Source organism: Delphinus delphis, chromosome 11 (genome assembly GCF_949987515.2).
Source record: "Delphinus delphis chromosome 11, mDelDel1.2, whole genome shotgun sequence".
In the NCBI taxonomy this organism is placed as follows: Eukaryota; Metazoa; Chordata; class Mammalia; order Artiodactyla; family Delphinidae; genus Delphinus; species Delphinus delphis.
Window position 1 is genome coordinate 52,359,038 of NC_082693.1, and position 17,587 is coordinate 52,376,624.

At 38.9% G+C, this 17,587-nt stretch overlaps 2 protein-coding genes across 5 annotated transcripts in view; one reads left to right on the forward strand and one right to left on the reverse strand.

The window, feature by feature from the left end:
* The window catches only part of HELB (DNA helicase B), a 43,026-nt gene extending 40,442 nt beyond the window's left edge, over window positions 1-2,584 (forward strand). For both annotated transcript variants that reach the window (XM_060025177.1, XM_060025178.1), the window contains exon 13: window positions 864-2,584. In XM_060025177.1, coding sequence (XP_059881160.1) covers window positions 864-968 — 105 coding nt within the window. In that variant the 3' untranslated portion in view covers window positions 969-2,584. The remainder of the gene's footprint in view (window positions 1-863) is intronic.
* Window positions 2,585-12,673: 10,089 nt separating this feature from the next.
* The window catches only part of GRIP1 (glutamate receptor interacting protein 1), a 437,679-nt gene continuing 432,765 nt past the window's right edge, over window positions 12,674-17,587 (reverse strand). For all 3 annotated transcript variants that reach the window (XM_060023847.1, XM_060023846.1, XM_060023845.1), the window contains 2 exons: window positions 16,852-16,998; window positions 12,674-14,247 (listed from right to left, as the gene is read on the reverse strand). In XM_060023847.1, the coding sequence (XP_059879830.1) occupies window positions 14,020-14,247; window positions 16,852-16,998 (375 nt within the window). In that variant the 3' untranslated portion in view covers window positions 12,674-14,019. The remainder of the gene's footprint in view (window positions 14,248-16,851; window positions 16,999-17,587) is intronic.

The following is a 17,587-nucleotide window of genomic DNA, read 5'->3' on the forward strand; positions in this document are numbered from 1 at the left end:
CGAAGGTAGTCTGCTGGCAGAATTCCTTCCTCCTGGGGGGAGGTCAGTCTTTTTCCTGTTAAGGCTTTCAGTTGATTGGATGAAGCCCACCTACATTATGGAGAGTAATCCACTTTACTCAGTCGGCTGATTTAAACGTTGATCTCATCTAAAAAATACCTTCAAAGAAACATCTAGAACAGTATTATTCAACCAAATATCGGAGTACTGTGGCTTAGCCAAGTTAAAACATGAAATTAACCATCACCGTCCTCTAAATTGAACAGATTTAGCATGATGAATGATGAGTTGAATTTTGCTAATTTTTCTCTTTCCCTGTGGTGGTGAATCTTCTTCATGACTGTACTGGTCCATTGACTGGTGCTTGGGAATCACTAACAGTACCAAGAGTATACTTGAGGTGTACTTGCAGTGTATCGTCTTAACCACACCTACAGCTGGCGTCGTGGACGTGCAGGCTGGGCAGTCAGTCATACAGGGCTTCGTGCTTAGAAGGAACCCATGCTTGTTTTAATGTTCTCTGCTTGTCATCTTGAAATTCTTAATTTTTGAACAAGGGGCCCACATTTTAATTTTGCACTGCCAAATTATGTAGTGGACCCTGTCCGCACTTTTAGAAATTAAATGTATGTACTCAGTTAGCAAACAGTGACTTCTACATGCCAGTCCTGGAAGTGGGTAGTGGCGTTACCACAGTGAGCAAAAGCAGGATGACAGCTGATGGCTCTGGTCTGCTCCAGGCTTCCACGGGGTGGGAAAATGTATGATGTCTTCTGAGAAGCAGTCAGAGGGAATAGAATTACATAGGGTAGACTGACTATATTTTTATAAAATTAACTTTATTTTTATTGTTGTTCCAACAGGTGGAAGAATCATCTCCACAAGTGTCTTCTAAACTTCAGAATTTGAGACTAAATAGTTTAACCCCCAGGCAACTTTTCAAACCTACAAATAATCAGGAAACTTAGTTTTATTTCAGATTGCTCAAAGTAATTGTCTATTTTTTTCCATTCAACACAAAATGAACATCATAGCTTCAAAGAATCAAGACAAAAGAGGATGTCTATTAACTGGAGTTTTATTTTAAGGCATTTGTGTTAGCAGATGTTTTAAAATCATTTCATCAAAGAAAACCTTAGTGATTTTGACATCTGTCATCAGGAGAACTGACAGCACTGGTCATATATGAGGGAAAAATATGTTATATATATTTTTTTAAAAACCTCTGTATTTTTAAAAGTGTTTTATTTTTAGAATAATGCCTTATTAATTTCCATCATCGTTGTGGGTGATCTTTGCCATTGGGTTGAAGCAGTGGTAAAGATAAACTGTAATTATATCTCTTAAATTATTGACACGTATTCTAGGACATTGTGTCTTCTGCAAAGTGGTCATCTCGCAAGGCTGCTACTTGCTCCATCACTGCTGCCTGGGCCCACCTGGTACATTTTCCCGGAAATGCCTGCTGAGCTGGAAGCACATGGGGTTTTGTTTTTGTTTTCATAATTTGAGATATAATTGACATAGGACGCTGGGTAAGTTTAAGGTGTGCATCATGTGGATTCACTACTTCTATATTGCAATATAATTACCCCTGTAGCATTAGCTAATATGTCTATCATGTCACATAGTTATCATTTCTTCTGAGAGTATATTGTTTTAAAGATATTCCACTTTGAAAAATTTGTTTTCCTCAGTGATTTGATTTTTTTGAGTTTAATTTATTATTAAATGGTAAAAGAAAAAGTTAGGAAAAATTTACCTGTTATCCCAGTGTTTTAAAAATAGCCTTCCTGAGCTATAATTCACATGCAGTTCACCCGTTTACATAGTTGAGTGGCTTTTAGTAAATTCACAGAATTGTGCAACCAACACCACAATTGATTTTAGGACATTTTTATTATCCCCCAAAGAAACCCTGTACCTCTTAGCTCTAATCCCTTTTCCGCTTCAGCCCTAGAACTGCTAATCTATTTTGTCTCTATTGATTTGCCTATTTCAGACATTTCATATAAATGGAATCATACAATATATGATCCCTTGTTACTGACTTCTTTGACTTAGAATAATGTTTTCAGACTTCATCCACATTGTAACATGTAACAGTGCTTCATCCCTCTCCCTTTTTCAAAGTTTAAAAAATTATGTACAAAGAACTAGCATTATTTCTTTTATTGGGTGTATGTCTTGGATAATTCATTCAAGGAGTGTCGTTTTATGCAGCTTGATGAAACCTATATCTTTCGTGTACTGATGGAAAAACTGGCGGCATATATTGAGGTAATATTTCCAGATCAGACCATGCTGGTTTGAGCGGATGTGGCGAGATCAGGAACCTTGGCTGAATTTTTGCACGTAGCTCTAGTAGAGTTGCTCATGACCTATCCTGCTTTCAGTAGTGCAGTGAGGCAGAAGGCCTTCATTTCTTTTTATTACGAAATATTCCATTGTATGGATATGGTATGTTGAATTTATCCATTCATTAGTCGCTGGACATGTGGGTTGTTTCCTCTTTTTGGCTATCATAACTAACGTTGCTATGAACATCTGTGTACAAGTTTTTGTGTGGGTATATATTTTCATTTCTTCTAAGTATATACCTAGGAATGGAATTGCTGGTCGTATGGTAACTCTATGTTTAACCTTTTGAGGAACTGCTAAACTGTTTTCCAAAGCAGCTGTACCATTTTATATTTACACCAGCAGTGTGTGAGGGTTCCAGTTTCTCCATTGTCTCCAACACTTGTTATTATCCGACTTTTTAATTATAGCCGTCTTAGTGGATATGAAGTGACACAATGGTTTTGATTTGCTTTTCCCTTATGACTAATGATGTTGATCACCTTTTCATGTGCTTATTGGCCATTTGTATGTCTTCAGAGAAATGTCTATTCAGATCCTTTGTCCACTTAAAAATTGGGTTATTTTCCTTTTTATTATTGAGTATGAGTTCTTAGTATATTCTACATACCAGTCTCATGAGAAACATTTACAAAATTTTTTAATTGTGATGATGTCCAGTGTATGTATTTTTGTTGTTGTTATTGCTTGTGCTGTTGGTGCTACATCTGAGAATCCAATGCTTATCTAAAGTCATGAAGGCTTACTCCTGTTTTTTCTTACAAGAGTTAAATAGTGCTAGGTGTTACATTGAGCTCTTGGATTCATTTTGAGTTAATTTTTTTTATATGGTGGTGTAGGAGCCCAACTTTATTCTTTTGCATGTGGCTCTCCAGTTGTTCCAGTTCCATTTCTTGAAGTGACTATTTCTCCATTGAATTGTGTTGGCATACTTGTCAAAAAATCAGTTGATTATAAATGTGAGGGTTTATTTCTGGATTCTCTATCTATTCCATTGATCCAAACATCTGTCCTTATGCCAGCACCATGAGTCTTCATTAGTTTTGCAGGTTTGAAATCAACAGATGTGGGGACTTACCTGGTGGTCCAGTGGTTAAGACTCCACGCTTCCACTGCAGTGGGTGCAGGTTCAATCCCTGGTCAGGGAACTAAGATAAGATTCCTGCATGCTGTGCGGCACAGCCAAAGAAAAAGGAAATCAAGAAATGTGAGTCCTTCGATTTACTCCTCTCTTTCAAGATTTTTTGGCTCTTCTGGGTCCCTTGCTTTTTGTATGAATTTTGGGATCAGCTTGTCAATTTTATTGACAAAAAAGCCAACTGGGATTTTGATTGGGATTGTGTTGAATCTATGTATCTGGGGAGTATTGCCATCTTAACAATATTAAGTCTTCTGATCTATAAACATGGGATGTCTTTCTATTTATGTCTTCTTTCATTTCTTTCAACAATGTTTTATAGCTTCAGAGTATAGTTTTGTGCTGTTATTTAATTGAAGTATAGCTGATTTACAATGTGTTAGATTCAGGTGTAAAGCAAAGTGATTGAGTTATCAGTATTTATAGATACATAGTATATTCTTTTTTTTTTTTTTCGATACGTGGGCCTCTCGCTGTTGTGGCCTCTCCCGTTGCGGAGCACAGGCTCCGAATGCACAGGCTCAGCAGCCATGGCTCACGGGCCCAGCCACTCCGTGGCATGTGGGATCCTCCCGGACTGGGGCACGAACCCATGTCCCCTGCACTGGCAGGCGGACTCTCAACCACTGCGCCACCATGGAAGCCCTTCAGATTCTTTTTTATTGAAGGTTATTAAAAGATATTGAATATAGTTCCCTGTGCTATACAATAGGTCCTTGTTGCTTATCTGTTTTATGTATAGTAGTGTGTATGTGCTAATCTCAAACTCCTAATTTATCCATCCCCACCCCTTTCCCATTTGGTAACCATAAGTTTGTTTTCTTTGTGAGTCTGTTTGTGTTTTGTAAATCAGTTCATTTCTATTATTTTTTAAGATTCCACATGTAAGTGATATCATATAATATTTATTGTTGTCTGACCTCATTTAGTATGATAATCTCTAAGTCCATCCATGTTGCTGCAAATGGCATTATTTCATTCTTTTTTATGGCTGAGTAATCTTCCATTATATGTATATGTGTGTGTGTGTGTGTGTGTGTTTGTATACGTATATGTGTGTGTGTATATATATATATAATATATATATATATATATATATATATATATATATATATACACACATACCACATCTTCTTTATCCATTCATCTATCCATGGACGTTTAGGTTGCTTCCATGTCTTGACTACTGTAAATAGTGCTGGTATGAACATAGGGATGTATGTACCTTTTTGAATTAGAGTTTTCTCTGGATATATGCCCAGGTGTGGAATTGTTCGACCATATGGTAACTCCATTTTTAGTTTTTTAACGAACTTCCATACTGTTCTCCATAGTGCCTTCACCAATTTACATTCCCACCAACAGTGCAGGTGAGTTTCCTTTTCTCCACACCCTCTCCAGCATTTATTATTTGGAGACTTCTGGGTGATGCCATTCTGACCGCCGGTGTGAAATGATTACTTCATTGTAGTTTTGATTTGCATTTCTCTAATAATTAGCGATGTTGAACATCTTTTCATGTGCCCGTTGGCCATCTGCATGTCTTCTTCAGAGAAATATCTATTTAGGTTTTCTGCCCATTTTTTGATTGGGTTCTTTTTTTTTTTCATATTGAGCTCTATAACCTGTCTGCATATTATGGAAATTAATACCATGTCAGTGACATCATTTGCAAATATTTTCTCCCATTCTATAGGTTGTCTTTTCATTTTGTTTCCTTTGATGTGCAAAAGCTTTTAGTTTATTGAGGTCCCATTTGTATATTTTTGCTTTTGTTTCCACTACCCGAGGAGACAGATCCAAAAAAATTATTGCTGCTATTTATGTTAGACAGTGTTCTGCCTATGTTTTCCTCCAAGACTTTTAAAATATGGTCTTACATTTAGGTCTTTAATCCATTTTGAGTTTATTTTTGTATATGGTGTTAGAGAATGTTCTAATTTCATTCTTTTACATGTAGCTCTCCAGTTTTCCCAGCACCACTTATTGAAGAGACTGTCTTTTCTCCATTGTATATTCTTGCCTCCTTCGTCGTAGATTGACTGTAAGTGTGTGGGTTTATTTCTGGGCATTGTATCCTGTTTCATTGATCTATGTGTTTGTTTTTGTGCCAGTACCATACTGTTTTGATGACTGTAGCTTTGTAGTATACTCTGAAGCCAGGGAGCATGATTCCTCCAACTTTGTTCTTCTTTTTCAAGCTTGTTTTGGCTGTTTTGGTCTTTTGTGTTTCTATACAAATTAAATTTTTTTTTGTTCTAGTTCTGTAATTTGATAGAGATTGCATTAAATCTGTAGATTGCGTTTTGTAGTATGGCCATTTTAACAATATTGATACTTTCAATCCAAGAACGTGGTATATCTTTACATTTGTGTCATCTTCAGTTTCTTTTGTCAGTGTCTTATAGTTTTCAGAGTACAGGTCTTTTGCTTCCTTAGATAGGTTTATTCCTAGGTATTTTATTCTGTTTGATGTGATGGTAAATGGGAAAGTTTCCTTAATATCTCTTTCTGGTAGTTCATTGTTAGTGTATAGAAATACAACAGATTTCTGTATGTTAATTTTGAATCCTGCAACTTTACTAAATTCATTGATGAGCTCTAGTAGTTTTCTAGTAGCATCTTTAGGATTTACTCTCTATATTATCATGTCATCTGCAAACAGTGACAGTTCTACTTCTTCCTAATTTGGACTCCTTTGTTTTTCTTTTCTGATTGCTGTGGATAGCACTTCCAAAACTATGTTGAATAAAAGTGGTGAGAGTGGGCATCCTTGTCTTGCTCCTAATCTTACAGGGGAAGTTTTCAGCTTTTCACTGTTGAATATGATGTTAGCTGTGTGTCTGTCATACATTGCCTTTATTATGTTGAGGTCGGTTCCCTCTTTGCCCAGTTTCTGGAGTTTTTATCATAAATGGGTGTTGAACTTTGTCAAAAGCATTTTCTACACCTATTGAGATGATCATATGCTTTTTATTCTTCAGTTTGTTAACATTGATTGATTTGCAGATATTGAAAAATCCTTGCACCCCTGGGATAAATCCCACTTGGTCATGGTGTATGATCCTTTTAAGGTATTGTTGGAGTCAGTTTGCTAGTATTTTGTTGAGGATTTTTGCATCTATGTTCATCAGTGATATTGGCCTGTAATTTCTTTTTTGTGATATCTTTGTCTGAGACCACTGTCTCAGGAAGTATTTGGAAGTGTTCCTTCCTCTGCAAATTTTTGGAATAGTTTGAGGATAGGTGTTAACTGTTCTCTAAATGTTTGGTAGAATTCACGCATGAAACCGTCAGGTCCCAGACTTTTGTTGGGAGTTTTTAAATTACTGATTGAATTTCAGTACTGGTAATTGGTCTGTTCATATTTTCTATTTCTTCCTAGTTCAGTCTTGGGAGATTGTACCTTTCTAAGAATTTGTCCATTTCTTTTAGGTTGTCCATTTTATTTCCATATAGTTGCTCATAGCTGTCTTCTATGATCCTTTGCATCTCTGTGGTATCAGTCGTAACTTCTTTTTCATATCTGGTTTTATTGATTTGGGCTCTCCATCTCTTTTTCTTGATGAGTCTGGCTAAAGGTTTATCAATTTTGTTTGTCTTTTCAAAGAACAAGCTTTTAGTTTCATTGATTTTTTTTTTGTCTCTATTTTATTTATTTCTGCTCTGATTTTTTATGCTTTCTTTCCTTCTACAAACTTTGGATTTTGTTTGTTCTTTCTCTGGTTGCTTTAAGCATAATGGTAGATTGTTTATTTGAGATTTTTCTTGTTTCCTGAGGTAAGCTTGTATCACTATAAAATTCCTTCCTAAAACTGCTTTTGCTGCATCCCATAGGTTTTGGATCATCAGGTTTTCATTTTCATTTTTCTCTAGGTATTTTTTTATTTTTCTTTTATTTCTTCAGTGATCCATTTGTTGTTAAGTAGCATATTGTTTAGCCTCCACGTGTTTGTTTTTCACAGTTTTTTTCCTTATAGTTGATTTCTGGTCTCATAGTGTTGTGGTTGGAAAAGATGCTTGATATGATTTCAGTTTTCTTAAATTTATCAAGGCTTGTTTTGTGGCCTAGCATGTGATCTATCCTCGAGAATGTTCCATGTGCACTCGAAAAGAATGTGTATTTTGCTGCTTTTGAATGGAATGCTGTAAAAGTATGGGTTAAGTCCATTTGTTCTAATGTGTTATTTAAGGCCTGTGGTTCGTTATTGATTTTCTGTCTGGATGATCTGTCCATTGATGTAAATGGAGTGTTAAAGTCCCCCACTATTATTGTGTTACTGTTGATTTCTTGTTTATGTCTGTTAATATTGCCTTATACATTGATGTGTTCCTATGTTGGGTGCATATATATTTATAATTGTTATATCCTCTTCTTGGATGGATCCCTTGATCATTATGTAGTGGCCTTCTTTGTCTCTTGTAACAGTCTTTATTTTAAAGTCTATTTTGTCTGATGTAAGTATTGCTACCCCAGTTTTCTTTTGATTTCCATTTTTGTGGAATACCTTCTTCCATCCCCTCACTTTGTCTGTATGTGTCTTTAGATTTAAAGTGAGTCTCTTGTAGGCAGCATATATACGGGTCTTGTTTTTGTATACATTCAGGCAGTCTGTGTCTTCTGGTTGGAGGATTTAGTCTGTTTACATTTAAGGTAAGTATTGCTATGTATGTTCTTGTTGCCATTTTGTTGTTTTGGATTTGTTTTTGTAGGTCTTTTTCTTCCCCTTTCTTCTTTTGTTCTCTTCTCTTGTGCTTTGATGACTACTTTTGGTGTTATTTTGGATTCTTTTTTCTTTTTTGTGTGTTTATCTATTATAGATTCTTGGTTTGTGGTTACCATGAAGTTTTTGTATAGCAGTCTGTATACATACCTGATTGTTTCAAGTTGCTGTTCTCTTAATTTCAAATGCATTTTAAATACCCTGCATTTGTACTCTCCTCCCCTCACTATTACTGTTTTGATATATTTTACATCTAATTGTTTTAGGTATCCTTTAACTGCTTATTGTGGATATGGGTGATATTACTACTTTTATCTTTCAACCTCCCTACTAGCTTTGTGTGTGGATGATTTCCTACCTTTACTGTATGTTTGCCTTTACTGGTGGACTTTTTCCTTCCATAATTCTTTTTTCTAGTGGTGGCCTTTTCTTTTTTGCCTAGAGAAGTTCCTTTAACATTTGTTGTGAAGCTGGTTTGGTGGTGCTGAATTCTTTTAGCTTTCACTTCTCTGTAAAGCTTGATTTCTCCATCAAATCTAAATGAGAGTCTTCCTGGGTAGAGTATTCTTGGTTGTCAGTTTTTCCCTTTCATCACTTTAAATATATTGTGTCACTCCCTTCTGGCCTGCAGAGTTTCCGCTGAAAAATCAGCTGATAGGCTTATGGGAGTTCCCTTGTATGTTATTTGTTGCTTTTCCCTTGCTGCTTTTAGGATTCTCTCTTGAATTTTTGTCCTTTTGATTATAGTGTGTCTTGGTGTGCTCCTCTTTGGGTTAATCCTCCATGGGACTCTGTGCTTCCTGGACTTGGGTGACTGTTTCCTTTCCTAGGTTAGGATGGTTTTCAGCTATTATCTCTTCAAATATTTTCTTGGGCCCTTCTTTCTTTTCTCCTTCTGGCAACCCTATAATGCAAATATTAATGTGCTTCATGTTTTCCCAGAGGTGTCTTAAACTGTTTTCATTTCTTTTCACTGTTTTTTCTGTTCAGCAGCAGTGATTTCTACTACGCTGTCTTCCAGTCACTGATCCACTCTTTTGTATCATGTAGTCTATTATTATTATTATTATTTTTTGATGTTGGGGGTAGGAGTTTATTAATTAATTTATTTACTTTTGCTGTGTTGGGTCCTCACTTCTGTGCGAGGGCCTTCTCTAGTGTGGCAAGTGGGGGCCGCTCTTCATTGCAGTGCGCAGGCCTCTCACTACCGCGGCCTCTCTTGTTGTGGAGCACAGGCTCCAGACGCGCAGGCTCAGCAGCCGTGGCTCATGGGCCTAGTTGCTCCGCGGCATGTGGGATCCTCCCAGACCAGGGCTCGATCCCGTGTCCCCTGCATTAGCAGGCAGATTCTCAACCACTGCACCACCAGGGAAGCCCCTCATGTAGCCTATTATTGATTCCTTCTAGTGTATTTTTCATTTCAGTTATTGTACTCTTCATCTCAGTTTTGTTGTTCTTTATATTTTCTCATTCTTTGTTAAAAAATTCTAACTTCTTGCTCTGCGCATCCATTCTCCTCCTGAGTTCTTTGATCACCTTTATGATCATTACCCTGAACTGTTTCTTGGGTAGATTGCCTATTCACTTAACTCCGCTTCTGGAGTTTTATCTTGTTTCTTGGTCTGGAACATAGTCCTCTGCCATCTCATTTTGTCTATTGCTATTTATATTTTTACGTACGTGGTAGGTTAGTTACGTTTCTCATCCTTGGAGAAGTGGCCCTCTGTAGGTGTCCTGTGTGTCCCAGCAGTGCACTCCACCCGTCACCCAAGCTGTATGCTCTGGAGGTGCCCCCTAAGAGGGTTGCATGGCTCTTTCTGTTTTGGCTGGCTATGTGGGTGGTATGGTGGGCTTGGCTGGTGCCTAGTCTGGTGGTTTGCACAGCCCTGCCTTGCGTGGATGCTGCTGGCTGCTCTTTAGAGGGGCCTGGTCGTGAGGTGGCTGGTTGTGGAACCCTAATGGGCCCTGAGGCTAGTGCTGGCACACGGGTGGGCAGAATCAGGGTCCCAAAGACTCTGGGGCTGTTGCCCGCCCACTGAGAGGTGAAGCCAGACCCTGGGAGTAGTACCAGACTACTAGCAGTTAGAGGTGTTTCTTGGAGTTTGACTGCAGGGCCCAGGGATCTCAGAGCTCATTTCAGATTGTTGGTGTTGTCAGGGGCCAGTCCTGACAGTTGGCCATGGGTCCAGAGTGTCTGGAAGGTTGTATTAGCCTGCTAGTGGGCAGGGCAGGGGGCCAACGAGTCCTAGGGTGGCGTCTGGCCTGTGTTGCAGGGGATGGTAGCTTTCTTCTTTCTGGAGTCTGCCCCCTGGTGGGTAAGGCTGGTCTAGAGGCTTGGGCTGGCTTCCTGGTGGGAGGGGCTGGTGCCTTCCCACTGGTGTGTGGAGCTGGATATTGGCCCTCAGGTGGGCAGGGCCATGCCTAGGGGCATGTCTAGAGGCGGCTGTGGGCTCAGGAAGCCCTTAGGCAGCCTCTCTGCTGGTGGGTGGGGATGTGTCCCCACCCAGTTAGTTGTTTGGCCTGTGGCATCCCAGCATTGGAGCCTTCCGGCTGTTGGATGGGGCCAGATCTTGGTGCTAATGATCCAGCATGTCAGCCACCTGGAATGTTCACACAATTGAATGTTCCTCAGTGTCTGACACCAGTGTCTGTGTCCCCCTGGGTGAGCTGCTGCCATCCCTCTGCCTCTCCAGGACAGTCTACGAGACCAGCAGGCAGGTCTGGCCCAGGCTCCTATCAAATTACTGATTTTGCCCTGGGTCCTGGTGTGTGAGATTTTGTGTGTGCCCTTTGAAAAGTGAAGTCTCTGTTTCCCCCAGTCCTGTGGGGCTCCTGCAGTGAAGGCCTGTTGGCCTTCAAAGCCAAATGCTCTGAGGATCTGTCTTCCCAGTGCCAGACCCCCAGGCTGGGGAGCCTGATGTGGGGCTCAGAGCTGTCACTCCTGTGGGAGATCCTCTACAGTATATTTATTCTCCAGTTTGTGGGTCACCCACATGTGGGGTATGGGATTTGATTATACTTCAAGTCCTCCCCTCCTGTCTGTCTTGTTGTGGTACCTTCTTTATATCTTTAGTTGTAGAAGATCTTTTCTGGTAGGTTCCAGTCTTCTTCACAGGTGGTTGTTCTGCAGCTAGCTGTTACTTTGGTGTGCTCATGAGAGGAGGTGAGCTCAGGGTCTTTTACTCTGCTGTCTTCCACACCTACTCTGTACTTTTATTGAATTTATTCCTAAGTATTTTATTGTTGATCCTATGAGAATATAATTTTTTTTATTGGAGTACAGTTGCTTTACAATGTTGTGTTAGTTTCAGCTGTACAATGAAGTGAATCAGCTATATGTATACCTACATCCCCTCCCTCTTGGACCTCCCTCCCACCCCACCCCCATCCCACCCAACTAGGTCATCATAGAGCACCAAGCTGAGCTTCCTGTGCTTTATAGAATATAATTGTTTTATTTTTGGTTTGTTCATTGCTACAGTATAGAGATTCAATTGATTTTTGTATCTTGTAATCTTGCTAAACTCATATTAGTTTTAATAGGTTTTTTAGTGGATTCCTTAAGGTTTTTGTATACACAAGATTGTATCATCTGCAAGTAGAGTTTTACTTCTTCCTTTCCAATCTAGTTGCCTTTTATTTCACTTCCTTGTCATACTGTTAAATGGAAGTGGCAAGAATGGACACCCTGCCTTGTTCCTGTGAATTTACAAAGCCTGCTAGGCAATCTGCAAAAATGAAAACGTTGGGACTATAAGGTAATAGTTTTTTTCTTTTTTAAGATAGCATGATGAAAATTTATACATTTTAATAGTTTTTGAAAATGTATTTTATAGAATACATATAATGTTCTCAGGGTAGATGTGATCCTTAAGATCAAGCTTTGTCACCTAAAGTAAATGTACCATGAGTCTTGGAGGTGTTCCTGTTTTAGCATTTTCACATATGTGTCACATCTCTTCTCATGAAAGTACTGGAATGTAGATATGACCTTCAGTATTATAGGTGGGGAAACTGACTCAAAGTAATTAAATTTTATGCCACCACTGAGTGAGTACCAGAGCTGGACTTCAAGTCCAGATCAAATTTCAAAACCTAAGCTCTTCCATGTTGCTTTTCAAGTTTATGGCAAAATCTTCCCCCGTAGAAAATTATGTAACTATAGGTATTGTGTAGGGCTCAGTCTAGAACACTAAAATATATTCAAAGCACCAAAAAAAAAAAAAGTTTTTCTTTTGGCTTTTTAAAATCACTGTTTATTCCATTTGGTAGAGGTTTTTTTTTTCCATACAAATATTTGCAACAATTTTTAATTCCCCAAAACCATACATAGACGATAAATACCATGCTATTAAAGTATTAAATTTGTACAAAAATACTTTACAGTTTAATACTTGTTTGTTACAAATAAAAATACATATTTAAGTGACTCCCCTCATGATCTTGACTCCCCTCATGATCTTTTTTTTTTCCTTAACATGATTCTGCTTTATACTTTCTTGCCCTGGCAGTTCTGAACTATGATTGAAATAATATATTTCTTTGCACAAAAAAGAAAGGTGAACTTTTTCCTTAAACAAAGGACACAGTGTTCAAATGCTTTACCTAAGCAGTTGTTTGAATTATTGACCAAAATAAAAATGTTTGGAAAATAATTGTTTCAGGATGGAGATTCTACAATTAATATACAGATCTATTTTTTTTATATTCACCAAATAACAGTTAGTTATTAGTGTAACTATTCAAAATATCTGAACAAATGAAAACAGTTGCTGACGAACATTAAAAGCAACTGTCACAATTTATTGCTTTGAGGGATGGTAATAATTGGCAATGCATTTTGTAAAAAATGTATTTACAATTTCAGTAAGTGGCATGGCTCAGAACAAGAGACAGTCCAGTGTCATTTTTAAGTACATGTGCTGTACACCCCTCAATATAATCAGTTTTCAAAACATGTCTGTCAAGCAGTATGAGTTTGATTTGCCTATCAGTCAAGATAAACTTCATTTTAATACTCTTCATTCTCAAATTCTTAGTCTTGAATTTTAAAAATAACTAATTCTCAGTGTTGCTAAACATCCTAATTCATTATCAGATTTTTCAACTATTAACAATGTGTCCTTAAAAAAAACAGGTCACAAGACATATCCTGTTTGATAATCTGTTGCATAGGGAATAGCATACATCTTAGTTAAAATCATTCCTAAACTTGGGCAAAACATTTACCACCACCTATTATGGTTGCCTACGTGCATCATTGCTGAAACGTTGTAAGATGATTTTATACCTGTACCCCTCCCATAGCAGCAGTCCCAGCAGTTCACCAAACTAGCTCTCCTAGTACAGCCAGCTTTATGAAAAGCCTTGTTGGTTAAATTCTTGCATGAATGACTTTGTGGTAAGAAACTGATTTCAAAGTGAATTAAGGAAATTATCATAGAGAACATTTTCAAACAGATATTTCTCTTTTTAAAAAGGAATGGGAAGATGGACCTGTAAAAAATTTCCTCTGATGTTAACTGTAGAGAGGGGTGGCCTACTTGTTTTTCTTTTTCGCTACGCTTGGTCTTGGCAGGGGGTTGCCTGTCATATACCATAGTGATCACCAACAAAGAAACCTCTTCAACTTGAAAGGGTAAGTGAACATGAGCCATGAGATTTAAAAGACCCCTGTGCTTGCAGTTAATGCCACATGATTATCTGTGCTTCAAATGTCACAGAAATCTTAAAGGGATTTTTTTTTTTTAGCACCATGTAGATATTGTCTTTTGTCCTGCTTTGTAGAAAGCATCGCTATAATGTATTAGTGGGCTCTCGTATCTCCAAATTACCACCGTGGCTCGACTGCTGGAAAAAAGCACTGTTCTGTTCACTCCATTCTCCTCCTGGTAGAGTCTGTTCTATGGACTTCTGTGAAGCCAGGGGGTTTCTACTAATAACCAGGTCCAGCTTATTACCAGATTCTGCTATGAGGGGCACAACAAGGCAGCAGTCAAAGTCTCTCGTTCGGACATGATTAACCTGAAAGGTCAAGAAGCGCCACTTTGAATTACTGTTATAGACATAAGATGATTCCCAAAACCCAGAGTAACATTTCAGACACAACAGGTTGATTGATTAAAGTCTTGAAAGTGCTTAAATGAGCACTCTGTACAGAGAGGTCTATCCTGGCCCTGACCACACTATAACATGGGTATTGGCTTACTTTACTCTCTGCTACTAAATTGTAAGGCCCTTGAGAGCAGGGAACAGGGACACATCCCAATGTCCCCATGCTGAGCATATCGCCTTATTCATGGCAGATGCTCCAAGTGCCAAATATTATCCCTAATTTACAGATGAGGAAAGTAAGGCACAGAGTGGTTAAGAGATTTGCCTGAGATCAGAACTTGGCAAGTGGTCCAGCGAGGATGTAATCTCAGGCAGTCTGGATGATTCCAAAGCTCGTGCTCTTGACCATGATACTGAACTACCTCTCTTGGTCATGAGCCCACCCCCTCCTCAGCTTACACATGCGTTCATCGTCTTTCATGTTTCTTTATTCTTTTTTTTTAACATCTTTATTGGAGTATAATTGCTTTACATCATTGTGTTAGTTTCTACTGTGTAACAAAGTGAATCAGCTATATGTATACTTATATCCCCATATCCCCTCCCTCTTGTGTCTCCCTCCCACCCTCCCTATCCCTCCCCTCTAGGTGGTCACAAAGCACCGAGCTGATCTCCCTGTGCTGTGCGGCTGCTTCCCACTAGCTATCTATTTTACATTTGGTAGTGTATATATATATGTCCATGCCACTCTCACTTCATCCCAGCTTCCCCTTCCCCTTCCCTGTGTCCTTAAGTCCATTCTCTATGTCTGCATCTTATTCCTGTCTGCCCCTAGGTTCTTCAGAACCATTTGTTTTTTTAGATGTACATGTGCTGTACACCCCTCAATATAATCAGTTTTCAAAACATGTCTGTCAAGCAGTATGAGTTTGATTTGCCTGTCAATCAAGATAAACTTCATTTTAATACTCTTCATTCTCAAATTCTTAGTCTTGAATTTTAAAAATAAGATAACTAATTCTCAGTGTTGCCATCAGTCTTGCCATACTATATGTTGCCATACTATATGTTAGCATACAGTATTTGTTTTTCTCTTTCTTGACTCTGTATGAGATTATGTTTCCTTATTCTTTTCCCCCTAAAAGTTTAAAGAATCATCTACATGCTGCTTCCATTCCTTGACTTTTCACTCTCTCCCCAATCTTCTCGGTCTGGGACCTGACCCTTATATATTATATAAATGACCCCAACTGTCCAACACAGGAATGGTGTCTTGAGTTCTCATCCCCTTTGGCCTTTGCCTGCTCATCCTTAAAACTCCTTCCTTGGCTCTTATGACACCACTTTTTTTGACCTTTGTACCATTTTAACTGCTCACTTTCAGTCCTTTCCTGCCTTTACTTCTTCCCGTCCTTTAAATTTTGTTTTTCTTAGAATTCTATCTTTAGTTCTCTTCTCTTCCTCACTAGAAATCCACCATAGGCAACTTTATCCAAATCCATGCCTTCAGTAGCCCAGATCTTTACTTTTGGCTGTAACATCTCTCCTGAGCAACAAATGCAAGCTGCCGCCTGCCTCACAGACGGCTCTGCCAGGATGCACTGAAGGCATTAAAGACTCAGGTCTGGTACACGTGTCTTACCCTTACCTACCTGATCGTCTTTCCTGTGATCCTCCCCTTCACCCTACACCAATCCACCTATGACATAATTGTATCGTCTTTCTAAATTATAAAATGTCATTATTCTGCTTAGAAAATTAATATACCTCCAGAATACAGTCCAAGAGCTTTATCTTGGCTTTCAAGGCCCTTCCTGAGTCCAGTCTACTTTTATAGCCTCATCTTCCATAAAAGTAAGTATAGCTCTAATTTATAGATTAGGAAGACAGGTCAAATAACTTGTCCATAGTTATTTATTCAGCAAATACTAGAGTATCTATGGAAAATAAACGTGTTCCTTACTCTTAGGACAAGAGTAATTGTTATATTGCCACGGTAAAAAGATCACCAGAATTGGTTTTAAAACTACCTAATCCATCAGTGACAACTTGCTCAGTGAACACATGTCTGAAAGCCAACCAGTCAGTGCAGCCTCATGCTTTGAAAGGCAACTGTTTAGGGACAGACTCATTCACTTGAACGTACTTTCAAGACTGATGGCAACCCCCCTCCTCTTCCTGCAAAATGCTCTTTCTAAAAACTGTACGTAAGATCAGGAATTTGCTTTGCTCAATGAAACTATACCTGACAACCATAGTACTCCTAGTACTTAATAGTAAACAAGGTTCAGCTTTTGGGTTTTAGACATTGTGTGAGATACTGGTATCGATCACTGTATAATGGGAAATGGGAGAATAAGGTACTAGTCCTGTTCTCAAGAAGTTTAGAATCTGCTGGGGAATATATATAGGGAAACAGGCCGTTTCCGTAACCGGTAAATTCTACCAAAGGAAAAAGTGCCTATCTATAGGAGGGGCCTCTAATCTCGTCTTGAGGCAAAGGAGGATGGGTGGACACTGATCAAATACGACTTCCAAATTAATTTCCAAATAAAATTCCATCTGAGGTCTTACCTGTAAGAGCCTATCGTAGGGCTTTAGGCCACCAAGATCTCCTGGCCCAGCTGGGCGAATATTTTTGACATATACTCCTTTCTCCAGCAAGCCATCTGCTACACTGAACCCAAAGTCCTCCATGTCAGAGCCCTTGTACAAGGTCACCTGGAAAATGAGAAAATGTGAAGGGGATATTTAGGTAGGTTGAGGACTTTTGCTTATGAAATTTCTTGATGAACCATCTTTTCAAACGAATTTCAATATAATAGATTTGTAATAGATTAGGCAGCTCCCCCCAATCTTGAAGCTTTTTCCATTCTCTAGGAACATCCTTGGAATTTGCCAAGTCCCACCCAGACCTGGAAAAGGAGGAGAAATGCTAGAGAGTTCTGGTCTCTCTTTTTCTTTTACTTGCAGTCATCAGGTGTATATAGGTGAGAAGTTCCCAGGGGCAGGTTCACTTCTCCTGGAGCAACCCCTAGGTGTTGGGAGAAGCCAGGGTTAGCCCTTTGCAGCTGGATATCAGGATTAGGCCAAAGGCCTTTCCTTCCTGTTCACTGTGCCTGGTGCTCTGTTCAGTGCTCAGCATATCCTCTGCCTTTGAGCAAGAGCCAGGAAGTCCACCATTTTATTTTCTCTAGTATCCCAGTCAGTGCTTCAGTACTGTGGGCAGGAAATGTCTTAAAAGGGGGAGCAGCCAAGACGGCAGAGTAGAAAGGTCCTGAGCTCACCTCCTCTTACGAGCAAATCACAC